This window comes from Podarcis raffonei, chromosome 13, assembly GCF_027172205.1.
Source record: "Podarcis raffonei isolate rPodRaf1 chromosome 13, rPodRaf1.pri, whole genome shotgun sequence".
NCBI lineage: Eukaryota > Metazoa > Chordata > Lepidosauria > Squamata > Lacertidae > Podarcis > Podarcis raffonei.
This window is the reverse complement of record NC_070614.1, coordinates 42,823,106-42,836,047: the sequence shown is the minus strand read 5'-3', so window position 1 is coordinate 42,836,047 and position 12,942 is coordinate 42,823,106. Positions and strand designations below refer to the sequence as shown.

The 12,942-nt window shown below is 42.6% G+C and overlaps 2 protein-coding genes across 2 annotated transcripts; both read right to left on the bottom strand.

The window, feature by feature from the left end:
• Positions 1 to 972: 972 nt before the first annotated feature.
• On the bottom strand, positions 973 to 1,914 carry LOC128398943 (olfactory receptor 4Q3-like). Its single transcript, XM_053360207.1, has one exon. It carries the CDS (start codon positions 1,912 to 1,914, stop codon positions 973 to 975), a length of 942 nt encoding a protein of 313 aa, XP_053216182.1.
• A 6,402-nt stretch (positions 1,915 to 8,316) lies between these two features.
• Positions 8,317 to 9,267, bottom strand: LOC128398942 (olfactory receptor 4Q3-like). The gene has a single exon (XM_053360206.1). The coding sequence runs from the start codon at positions 9,259 to 9,261 to the stop codon at positions 8,317 to 8,319; it is 945 nt and encodes a 314-aa protein (XP_053216181.1). The 5' UTR covers positions 9,262 to 9,267.
• Between the last annotated feature and the right edge of the window lie 3,675 nt (positions 9,268 to 12,942).

Genomic DNA, 12,942 nt, shown 5'->3' with positions numbered 1-12,942 from the left:
AAACAAACAAACAAAAAACCTTCAGGGTCACACTCAAGAGGGATGTATAGCAGGGATGAGGGGGAAATTTGCAGGAGAAGAAGAAAAAATCCTAAAGGTGGAAATGTTCCAAAGTAAATTTGATGGCAATGGATGGAAACTTGAAGGGGGGGGAGGGAGATAAATGAAATTGTGTACGTAATCATCAGCATTCAATACTATTGTTTTGTTGCAGATTCTACTTGTTTAAATAATTTTTCAAAAACATAGGAGCCAACTCCCTTGGCCCCCTCAGTAAAATATTTGAAGGGGCTGCCCCTCCCACCAAAAGGTTGATGGGCATTGCCATTCAAATGGTGTGCATGCACCACATCTTGTGATTGATCAATATTTTATTCAAGTTGACACACCTGCTCAGTATGAAGTTCTGCTAAGAAATACATTGTACATTTTCTTCTTAATAAGCAATGAGTGCTTTAAGAATTGTTCTTTGAAGCAAAGGTGGCAGGCGACCCTGGAAATAGACAATCTACTGCATTACACACACATCCAGTGTTTTGTACATGCCTGAGAAAATGCTGACACACACACACAGCCACACACTTTTAAACTTCAATTACCTCAATGGTCCCCACTCCATTCTCCACAAAATTCTTTTGAAAGTCCCTGCTGATTCAAAACTGGTTTGCCTTACAATACAGGGCTCCCCTTTGAGGACATGTAAGGGAGACAGACCTCATAGGTCCTTATACAATATTCAAACTGCTATGACATATGCGTTCTCTTCCACTTGACTCAAGAATGCATTCTTCCCTCCTTCTACTTTCTCTTTCAAATAGGAAATTCTAGGATGACATCTTTTAAAATTTCACCCCATAACATGGCTATGGAAAACTATTAGTAGACTCCAGTCACACGGCTATTCAGAAAGCAGGAAAAGTCTGAGGCACTCTTACAGTTGACTAAATACTCCTGGGAAGAACTACTTGTACATTACCTACTTTTACACAAGAATGGAAGAAAATGCAGTGGTTTTTTCCACCGCCCAATAGCCTCCTTCATTTCTCTGTTTCTTAGTGTATATATGATAGGATTCAGTGCAGGAGTGACAATGGTGAAGAATAAGGAAGCCATTTTGTCCACACTGGAGCTGGAGAAGGGTACAAGATATACAAAGAGGCAGGGCACAAAAATGAGGCTGACTACAGTCAAGTGAGAGCTACAGGTAGACAGAGCCTTCCATCCACTCTCCTTGAAGTGGCCTCGAAGGGTGGCCAGAATGACACCATATGAAAGTAGTAAAATAAGGAAGCAAACCAGGGAGAGGAGGCCACTATTAGCCGCCATGAGTATTTCTGTGATGTAGGTATTGGCACACGCCAGTCTCACCACCTGTGGAACATCACAGTAAAAATTGTCAAGTTCATTTGGTCCACAGAATGGGAGTTGGACAACCAGGATAAACTGAGTGGCAGAGTGGATGATGCCTCCAGCCAAACAGAGTAAGAGGAGCCTAGTGCAACGTGGGCGGTTCATTCTGGTGGTGTATGTCAGTGGGTGGCAGATGGCCACATAGCGATCATAGGCCATGAGGGTGAGGAGGAACATCTCACTGCCCCCAGAGAAGTGAAGGAAGAAGATCTGTGTCATACAGCCACCAAATGAGATTGTCTGGCCAAAACTGGCCAGGTCTGCTACCATCTTGGGGACAACCACGGAACCCACAGAAATATCAAGAATGGATAAACAAGCCAGGAAGAAGTACATGGGGGACTGGAGGAGGCGGGGCTCTGCATGTACAGTCACCACAATGAGGAGGTTGCCCAATAGGATTACAGTGTAACAGGCAAAAACCAGGACAAAGAGAAATATCTGGATGGAACGGGAATTGGAGAGACCCAGGAAGACAAACTCAGTGACACAGGAGATGTTCATGGAGATGGATGGACCTGAATAGGAGAGAGATACAATGGGTGTTACCATGAACAATTTTCATCAACCTATTCTACTATTCAAAGATAATACAGAAAAACCAACTATTGTGATATTTTCATATGTCAGCTACTACTACTGCTGCTACTACTACTACTACTACACTAGTAATTGCAACCTTAGATAAGATTCAGTTGTTATATCATCTTTTAAACCTTTTAATATGATATTGACTTTATAATTTAGAAGCATACATTGTGATGTTCCAATTATAACCATTGTCAATTATTTGAATATTTTTCTGTTGCTTGATGTAGTTCTAAATCATTCTAAATATAAAATATTAGGAATGTAAGAAGATCCTGAGGACTTTAATTGTTTTTAAAAAATATTTTTTACCCATCAAGTGATGAGAGAGAGAGTTGCATATATGCAAATGTACATCTTTATAATGTCCATTCATTATTCATAATTCTCTTCTCTCACCAATAATAAAATATTTGTGAACTGTGGGGGAGGTATCTCCCTGTAATTAAAAAACAACACAAATTGTATCGATACATTTTTTTGCCAAATCATTTTTATTGATCTTCCAAATTTTACCAACTCAGCCACAAAGACAAAATGAATACAATTTTTCCAAAAAAATGGTTTCCCACACTCCGTTCTTGATGTGTCCAAGTTTTCCTCTTGTTAATTAAAAAAAATGTTTTTTTTTTAAAAGGAGATCTCTTAATCTTCATAAGAGATCATATTTAATATATCCAAGCAATATTATTAGCAGGACATGTTATCACACTGTACAAAAGCAATATTAAATCAACTGCTTATTTTTGTTTAAATAATTATCTTTGTTTAATCTTTCAGTGATTCGTTAGAAAAGAATCCAGAGTACCAACTTAACTATCCAGTGGATTCTCAAACTTTCACAAGATATGAATTGGATTATGGAACATAATTAAAGATTCAGTCAGATCTTTTATACCAAACTAGTAATAAGGAAACTATTACCCCATCCCACCCCAAGAAACAGATGCATTCCTCAGTGCATTGCAGATATTCTGGAGAGAAAGAAAGATGCAGATATCTGTATGATTCAGTTCTTCCATAGGCTGACTCTTCTATAGTCTACAAGCAGAATGGTTTGTATTTGCCACAATGTGCTTTAAATTTAAAAAGCAAAGGTGTAGACAATGCATGAATGTCTTAACAGTGCTTAGCATCTGTCTGTCTCCAGAAAGAATGGAATGTGCCTCTGGGGGTGAAGTCAAGCCACTATGCAAAAGTAAGCCTCATTGGGTAGATTCAGGTAGGTAGCCGTGTTGGTCTGACACTGTCAAAATATATATAAAAATAAAAATAAATTTCCAGTAGCACCTTAGAGATCAACTAAGTTTGTTCTTGGTACAGTGGTACCTCTGGTTAAGTACTTAATTCGTTCCGGAGGTCCGTTCTTAACCTGAAACTGTTCTTTACCTGAAGCACCACTTTAGCTAATGGGGCCTCCTGCTGCCGCCAGAGCACGATTTCTGTTCTCATCCTGAAGCAAAGTTCTTAACCCGAGGTACTATTTCTGGGTTAGCGGAGTCTGTAACCTGAAGCGTATGTAACCCAAGGTACCACTGTATAAGCTTTCGTGTGCATGCACACTTCTTCAGAATATTGGGTGGTACTCATTCAGACGACAAACATACTTAGCAGTATGGAAACTACTACATACCAAGCCAGACCATTGGTCCGTCCAGGCCAGCGTTATCAATACTAACAGGCAGTGACTCACCCAGGCTCCAGGTAGGATTTATTTCCCCCAGCCCCACTTTGAGATGCTGGGGGACAGAACCTTAAACCTTTTCTTATGCAAAGAATGTTTAAAGCATGGGCCATAGCACAGTGTTAGAGGATCTGTTTTGTATGCAGAAACTCCATACTCAATCCCTGGCAACTCAAAGTAGGGCTAGCAAAGAAACCTGGTCTGAAACCCTGCAGAGACACAGCCTGTCCATGTAGACAATACTGAGCTGGATGGAACAAGAGACTGATTTGGTAAAAGGCAGCTTCCTATGTACCATTAAGTTACAGCCCCTCCCAACTATAAATCCATTTCAGCATAACTAACAATGCAACTAGGAACACTTTCCCATATTATCAGATTCAGAGGAATAGGCTCCCACAACAACAACAACAACTAGAACCAGAGATGCAGTGACACTGTCAAAGCAATTCTGCATGCTTGGGACATGGAACATACTCAGATCCAAATGATCCCCCACCCCCATGTTAGCATCTACACTGCCTTCACTCAATATCTTCTTCTCGTTAAAAGCAAGACATATATCAATGACTCAGTGTCTCTGCAATAATGAGCCCACCTCATATTCAGCAACTTGAGAAAAACCTGGATTTCCATGACACCTATCTCTGATGCCTACTTACCGTATTTTTCGCACCATAGGACGCACTTTTCCCCCTCCAAAAATGAAGGGGAAATGTGTGTGCGTCCTATGGTGCGAATGCAGGCTTTCGCTGAAGCCTGGAGAGTGAGAGGGGTCGGTGCGCACCGACCCCTCACGCTCTCCAGGCTTCGCACACCTCTCCGCAAGCAGCAGGAGCCCAGTGCTGGGCTCCCGCTGATTGCGGAGAGTTGCCTGCATGCTGAAGCCTGCGCGCGCTGAGCTCAGCGCGTCCAGGCTTCGCGGACCTCTCAGCAAGCAGTGGGAGCGCTCCCACAGCTTGCAGAGAGCTGCCTGTTTGGGGGCTGGGGTTGGGGGAAGCTCGAGCTTCCCCCGCCCCAGCCCCGCGCCTGGGGGAAAAATAATTTCCCCCCCCTTTATTTCCCCCCAAAAAAACTGGGTGCGCCCTATGGTCCGGTGCGCCCTATGGTGCGAAAAATACGGTACCATTCATGGATTCAACACTCTGCTCTGTTTCTCGCATACCTTATTTTCAACCAGCATTGATCTGTCTTAATATATTCCCCGGGGTCACTGTTCTCCCAAGATGGCACTGCAAGGATAAAGAAAGACTCAGGGGGGAAGTGTTAAGCACAAAAGGAAAGATATGGGAAAGTGATAAAGAAATTTGGAAAGTCTTCTCAGATCTCTGTGTAACAAGAGCACAACCAGGGCTTAAGAGCAAGCATGAAGAGCAACAACTCACAACAGCATCAAGTAGGAAAGTTTTAGATAGAACTCAGAAATCCTGATGCCCAGCTTTTCCTTTCACTCTTAAGCATAAGCATAAGACCACTTATGCTTAGACCCAATGTGCATCTAGTGCACTAATAGGTTCAAAATCTCTCAATCACAGCATCATGGGTTTCTCATCTTTCTCTACACCTACCATCACTTCAGCAAACCCTATTCTCTTTCAAGAGCTCAGGGTGAGAGATCAGCAGTGCAGTCCATGCTATTGGCTCAGTCTATTTCTCATCCAAGATTAGAGGTTCTTTGGAAAAACATCAGTAGCCATAAATACATTACTTTGCTCTGCTTCCAATTCCAGAAGATCCAGCAGGGTCTGGCAGGGGAATGAGTCCTTCTTCTTCTCTCAATGGTGAGCCAAGAATATATCTAAGATATTTCAGCAACCCATGATTGCATCCTGGGGGGAAAGGGGTCACAAAGGCAAATCCCAGTATGCTGATTAATATACTTTTGCCAAAAGAGATAATTGTTGATTCATAGATGCTGCGCCAGGAGCCAGAACTCTCATCCCTTTTGTCTCCTGCATGAGAAAGAAAATGTACATATGTGCTCAAAATCCAGAACGTCCAGTTAATATGATTGTAACAATGGTACAACCACAAAGTCACAGCCATCACACTGTTGCATACCACCCCAATCTCCAAGATACTAGGGGTTCCAGGTGTCTATCCAGGGATCAGTTTTCTTGGAATAAGGAACAGCAGAGACCACAGACTTTGTGTTATATATGATTTATTTACCCATATATACAACCTGAGCCTACAATGGAGGTGCTCACCACCTCAAAGGTCTTGCTTCTTCCCTCGTCACAACCTTGGATTCAAGCAGAAATCAAAAATAGTAGCTCATGATAATAATAATTATATTTATAATATTTATAACCTGCCCACTCCTGGTGGCTCCCAACAGAATATTAAACAGAATAAAACATCAAACATTGAACATTAAAACAGGGGTGCCTTCAGATGTCTTCCAAAAGTCAGATAGCCATTTATTTCCTTGACATCTGATTGGAGGGCATTCCACATGGTGGGCACCACCACCGAGAAGGCCCTCAGTCAGTAGAGCATGAGACTCTTAAACTCAGGATTGTGGGTTGAAGCCCCGTGTTGAGAAAAGATTCCTGCTTTGCAGGAGGTTGGACTAGATTACCTTTGTAGTCCTTTCAAACCCTACAATTCTATGGCTCTGTCTCTCCAGTTGCTGCCTGCTTCTAAACCAGCTCTCTCACAGCACTCTGGCATCTTCTTTCTCTTTAGCAGTCAGGTGAGGGAGGGGGACCCATCCACTTGCCCTCTAGCACGGAGCAGCTTCTTTTATTATACTAATGACCTGTACTTGGGGCCCTTGCCTGGCTAATTCAGCAAGGAGATCCTTCATTAGATTTTAACACTGGATCCAGGGATTAGATCCAGGAATTAGATGGCACTTGCGCATCATATAGCCTAACCTGCTTCCCCTTGCCCACAAAACTTACAACTGTATTTTACTTGGAATTATAGGAATAATATAAGTGCTTTTCTGTTACACTGGGTGTCTTGGGGGTCTGTTTTAGAATTATGAGTCCAACTCCAATCCCATCCCATCCCAAGGAGTGCACTAATGTATACCCATCCAAGTTGTAAATGGAAATCTTTTTAATGTTTAGGGGGCCTATTTTGTGACCAGATTTCTCTACCAGGCATGCCCCTCATTTACAATCATTGCCCTTTGTACAAGGGCACAAGGAGAAGGGGACGACAGAGGACGAGATGGTTGGACAGTGTTCTCAAAGCTACCAACATGAGTTTGACCAAACTGCAGGAGGCAGTGGAAGACAGAAGTGCCTGGTGTGCTCTGGTCCATGGGGTCATGAAGAGTCGGACATGACTAAATGACTAAACAACAAGAAGAAGAAGGGCGTGAAACTGTGGAAAATGAGGTGAATGTTGGAAGATGGCCTCTCCATGGCAAGTTAGCCAATGGTCCCTTATCTCAACCCCAGCATTGACTAGTTGGGGTAATATGCAGATTTGGGGACCCAGATGTCAAGAGGAATTCATGGACGTTAACAAAGTTATTAATAATAATTGGATGAGTATTCAATGATGCAGGTGTCCCCAAATCTGTAATCCAATCACATTGTGTCATTATCAATGTGAGATAGCATACCAATGGATGCCCATAGCCCCATCTCCATCCACATATTCAGCGCCAATGAGCTGTTAAGAAATGCATGTCCTCAGCAGGATATGGAGGAAAGTCTTGCCATGGAGTGCAAGTGTGCAGCTCCCAAAAAGGGGATGTGGCCCTTGGGTTGAAAACTATTCCCCACTGCTTGTGTAAACAGCAGTGTAACCCTGATTGGTCGCAATGATGCAGAAAGGAAGCTTCCCCTCTCCCCACCATTGCACCCCACCAGTGGGTGGGTGGATAACCTGATGTAAAGTCTCAAAAGGCCTGATGAACTCGTGACTTGTATCACTTTATGATAGCACAAACACAGTCTCCCTAAATTCCAAGTAATATCCAAATGGGAGATCCTGAAAAGCAGGGATATTGACTGACAGACAACACATTTCCCTATATCTGTGCCAGAGAGGTGACTGAGATTTTGAGATGTGTTCATTTCTGACAATACAGCAGACTGGGTCCGTGTGATTTTGTCTCATTCAAAGAAAGCCATTGCTTTAAAAATAAAATAAAATAAAAGTTACTTAAATATTGTCAACCTATTTAGTATACCAACAGTTCAATGTCAATTTTATCTAAACATTTAGGCAGGGGTGGCTAACTTCCACCCTCCAAATCTTGTTGGTCTACAACTCCTTTCAATCCTGACCATTGGTCATGCTGGCCACAGTTGGTGGTAGTTAGCATCCAACAACATATGCAGAGCAACAAATTAACCATCAGTGGTTTAAGCGTTGCCTGTACTTTGTGGTAGGCAAGATAAAATTGTGGAAGGAACTAACATTTACATTCACTTCAAAATTCAGATCTAACCACTACAACCACGTGGATTCAAGGAGAACATTTCTTTCTATCTGTGCATATGTGGGCTTTGCACAGCAGCTCCTGGGACACTAGCCATAGAATAGGCACCGCCAAAGACCTCTAATTATACAGAGAGCTAGTTTTCCATTTGCTTCAGTGACAAAGCCATTCAATAATCAGGAGACGAATGTGCGACTGTAGTAGGTATAATATTTTGGGGGAGAACTCATTTTTGTCCATGGACACAAGAACGGAAGAAGATGCAGTGATTCTTCAACCGAACCATAGCCTCCTTCATTTCCCTATTCCTTAGAGTATATATCATAGGGTTGAGTGCAGGGGTGACTACGGTGTAGAATATGGAAGCCATTTTGTCCACACCAGAACTGGAGAAGGGTACAAGGTACACAAAGAGGCAGGGCACAAAAAAGAGGCTGACCACGGTCAAGTGGGAGCTGCAGGTGGACAAAGCCTTCCCTCCACTCTCCTTGAAGTGGCCTTGAAGGCTGACCAGGATGACACCATAGGAGATTAGCAAGATAAGGAAGCAAACCAAGGAGAGCAGGCCACTGTTGGCTGCCATGAGTATCTCAGTGCTGTAAGTATCAGCACAAGCCAATCTGACCACCTGTGGGACATCACAAAAGAAATTGTCCAGTTTATTTGGTCCACAGAATGGCAGTCGAAGAACCAGGACCAGCTGTGTTCCGGTGTGGATGAGGCCTCCAACCCAACAGGATGCCAGGAGCCTCCTGCAACGTGGGCGATTCATTCTGGTTGTGTATGTCAGTGGGTGGCAGATGGCCACATAGCGATCGTAGGCCATAACGGTGAGGAGGAGCATCTCGGTACCCCCAAAGAAGTGAAGGAAGAAGACCTGGGCCATACAACCACCGAATGAGATTGTCTGGCCATAATTTGCTCGGCCTGCCAACATCTTGGGGATAACCACAGAGCCCACAGAAGTATCAATGATGGATAAGTTAGCCAGGAAGAAGTACATGGGGGTCTGGAGGAGATGGGAATCTGCATGCACAGTCACCACAATGAGGAGATTGCCCAGTAGGATTGCTGTGTAGGAGACTGAGACCAGGACAAAGACAAGGAGTTGGATGGAGTGGGAGCGGGAGAGACCTAGGAAGACAAACTCAGTGACACTGGAAGTATTCATAGAGGTGGCTGGATCTGAAGAGAGAAGAGACAAAGACATGTTTAGAGTCAGTAGCTCTTGTCCATCTTTTCCTCACTGTTCAAAGACATCACAGAATACCCTATTGTTGGGATTTATGTATAAGTATGACAAGAAAGATTAACCTCAGGTAATGATATTCAGTAGACTTAATATATTTTATCACATTACACAGTGATAAAGCATGTTTTTATTGCAATATCTTAGTTTAAATTATTAGCATAGAACGCAGAATACTAACACAACTAGGCAGTGGATCCTCAAAGTTCCACAATGCATGACTTTATGGAACATATTGTCAGGAAGATTCATTGTAGTCTTTCCTGCCACACCAGCAATAAAGACTTTTTTTAAAAGGAAAGGAAAGAAATCACATGGACCCAATCCCTTTCTATGTTCTGATAATCTTCCCTTCTCACCCTATAGCAAGTAACACCTTCACTATGCTTTCAGCCACCCCTCTCTTTCTCTGACAAACCTAATCATGTCTTAGTTCATATTCAGTGTGTTTTCAGGCATAAGTTTAGAGAAATGGGTGTTTAAGTCTTTCCTCTGTTCAAACTATTTTATTAATTTTGCTCAACATCTCTAGTGAATTCAATCAAAAGAGTACCAGAACTGAGTTTCAGAGCCATGTTAACATTGCCAGCTTTCATGCAAACCAAACACTGCGTAACACTGACAAAGCATTTTGGCTTTGATCCGGAGATCCTGAGATTCTGAGATCCCACAAATTATATCTTACCCTGAAAAAAAATGCAATCATGGCTTGGACTATCAGCCTCCATAGTGCCTAGTCTTCTGTGCTTCACTTGACCCTGAAGCTATCATCAAAACCTGTTTGCTGCTCAAGGAGCTACTCTTGGCCATCAGACAAAGAGCAAATAAAAGAACCAAGAGATTAATGCAATAAATTATTTGACCAAAGTTTCTTGCTGTGTGTATTCATATCCATTTCTACTTAGAAGTCCCATTGAGTCCAGTACTCCCAGGAAGTTTGGATCAGATTGTAGGCTTAAAAACCTGCAGTCTATACTCAAACTCAAGATCAAAGGGAGAAACGTGCTAGGAGGAAGGCATGCTTGGCAAACCCTCACCAAAATCAACTCCTGCCTGGAAACCTATGTCCCCACTGTGGAAGTACGTGTGGATCCAGAACTGGCCTCCACAGTCACTTTCGGACTCACTTTTAAAACTGTGTTCATGGAAGACAATCTTACTCGGCTACCAGTGATCACCAAAGAAGAAGAAAAAGAAGACTGTCAGTATTGACACAAATTACACAAAAACCTGTCTATTTATATTCTGCAACTGTTTGGATGGCCAGTGACTATTTTGCCAATTTAAAAGTTGAGGGGGAGTCCTCATTCAGATACTAATACAGTAGATTCATGCACACAGGCAATTGCTTCATGCTATGTCAGTCCATTTGCAATATCGCAAATGGTTTTCATATAGGTGCTTTCATACAGGAGTGTTTCCAAGTAATACCTTGAATAGAAACTGGAAACTTTCACACACAACATGTGCACTCTACACCTGAGTTTCAACCCCTGCCTAGTATCAACCCATTTTAGTGTAACTAACAATGCAAGCAGTAGCAATTTGTGGGAAGGAGTGATAATGCTTACCTGACTTTCCATCACTAGAATCACTGTAGCTTACTGGGAGGGAGAGGAGAGTGGAGAGGGGCCTGGCAGGTCAGTGTGGTGCAAACAAACCAGCAGAACTGCCAGAATGCATCAGCAGAACTACTGGTGCATTGGTACCATGCCATGTTCCTTGCAGTCTTTCCCTCTCCCATCTGGTAGGCCATAGTGAAGCTGGTGGAAGCTCAAATAACCAATCAATCAGTTTATTACAGTCAGAGACCAGGAAGCTCCCTTCTTACCCACTCTGAATGCAACAAATAAACCATTTCAGAGTTAGAACTTCATTAGAATGTGTTCTTACAGTCACACATATACCGCATTTTTCCATGTATAAGACTAAGTTTTCCCCCTAAAAATAATGTCAAAAATTAGGGGGTGTCTTATACATGGAGAGTGCTGAGGGTGGATTTTCTTAAACCTGAGTCCCCCAAAATAGGGGGCATCTCATAAATGGGGGCATCTTATAGACAGAAAAATACGGTTACTTAGGCATGCAAGGACACCGCCAGAGCAATGCTGCATGTCTGGGTTACTGAGCACACTCGGTTCCAAATCTCATTTTTGCAATAAGCAGATATGCCTTCTCACTAAGTTCATGTATCCAGTACTTCAATGATCTAGTGCTCCCACAATGAAGCCCTCACCTCATATCCAGCAGCTTGAGAAGATATTGGAACCCCAATACAACAACCTCCGGTGCCACCTCAATGGTATCTTTCTTTCATTCAACATTCTACTCCTTTTCTCACATACCTTGTTCTCAGTCAGCATTGATCTGCTTTAGGGTGCCCTCCTGTGTTATTGGTCTCCAGAGATTGCACTGCAAAAGTGAAGAAAGATTCAGAAGAAAAACGTTAACGCTAAAGGGAAATAGGAGGAAAAAAGGAAAAAAATATTACTAGTTTTCTATGATTTCTTTATAACATGACCAACATCAGGGCTTGAGGGCAAGGAATGAATTACCTTACACAAGCGTTAAGTGTGGACTATCAAAACAGAATTCAGGAATCCAGATTCCCAACCTTTGCCAAACACAAGCATAAGACCAAAGGTCAATCTACCATCCAATCTTCTTACAGCAATAGGCAGGCAGATGCCTTCAAAAGCTCAAGGACAGCATAATGGGTTTCTCAGCTTTGTTTGAACCTACCATTTCATTTTAAACCCTATTTTTCTTTCCCTCTATTCTAGAGATCAGCAAAGCCTGTTCATTGTAGCAGCTCAGAGTATTCCTCACGCAGGGCTACTGGAAAAACCTCCAGACTGTAATTTGGAGAACTAGATGTAACCATTCATTGCCTTTTTCTGCTTCCAGTACTGGACACCCAGCAGTCTCTCTAACTATGGAACAAAGTATCCTGCAGTTTCTCTCTATAGTGGGAGTAGAAACACATCTATAATATTTCAGGAGCTTGTGATTATACTCTGGGGGGCAAGGGGCAGATCCCTGGTCCCTTTCGGAGACTTTTGCCAAAAGAGTTTATTGCTGAATCAATCATAGAGGAAGCACTAGGAGCCAAAAATCTCAAGTCCCTTTTGTCTCATGTATTTCACAGAAAATTTAGGAAGGTGGCCAAAATCCAAAGAGACTGCCTAATGCAATGAATATAACTATGCAACAACAAACTCACAGTGGTGCTATGCTATCTGGAATATCAAAAAGTTGGCACAGAAGACTGAATCTCTATTGGCAGGATGTCCCACAGGACTGGGCTGATGACTGTAAAGGCTCAATTTCTCATTGTTGTAAAACAAGACTCATCAACTCTGGGAAAGACCAAAGATGCTCCTGCGTCTTGTTGGAATAAGATAGCTCCAAGGCAATTGGACCAATGATTCTTAGCCTAATACAACAATACATTGTTGCCTAGTTGCAGCAATATGTGGATATCAGAGCATCACCAGAGCAAGGGTTACCCAGGGTTCCACTCAGAGATTGGGACATTGTGCAACAATACATTTCAGGTCTGTTTGCTCCAGACCATTGCAGTTACACTGTTCCTAGCTCATC

What these genes read in the sequence shown, in the direction of transcription:
- LOC128398943 (XM_053360207.1), bottom strand. Translation starts at nt 1,914, where the DNA reads ATGAACATCTCCTGTGTCACTGAGTTTGTCTTCCTGGGTCTCTCCAAT.
- LOC128398942 (XM_053360206.1), bottom strand. Translation starts at nt 9,261, where the DNA reads ATGAATACTTCCAGTGTCACTGAGTTTGTCTTCCTAGGTCTCTCCCGC.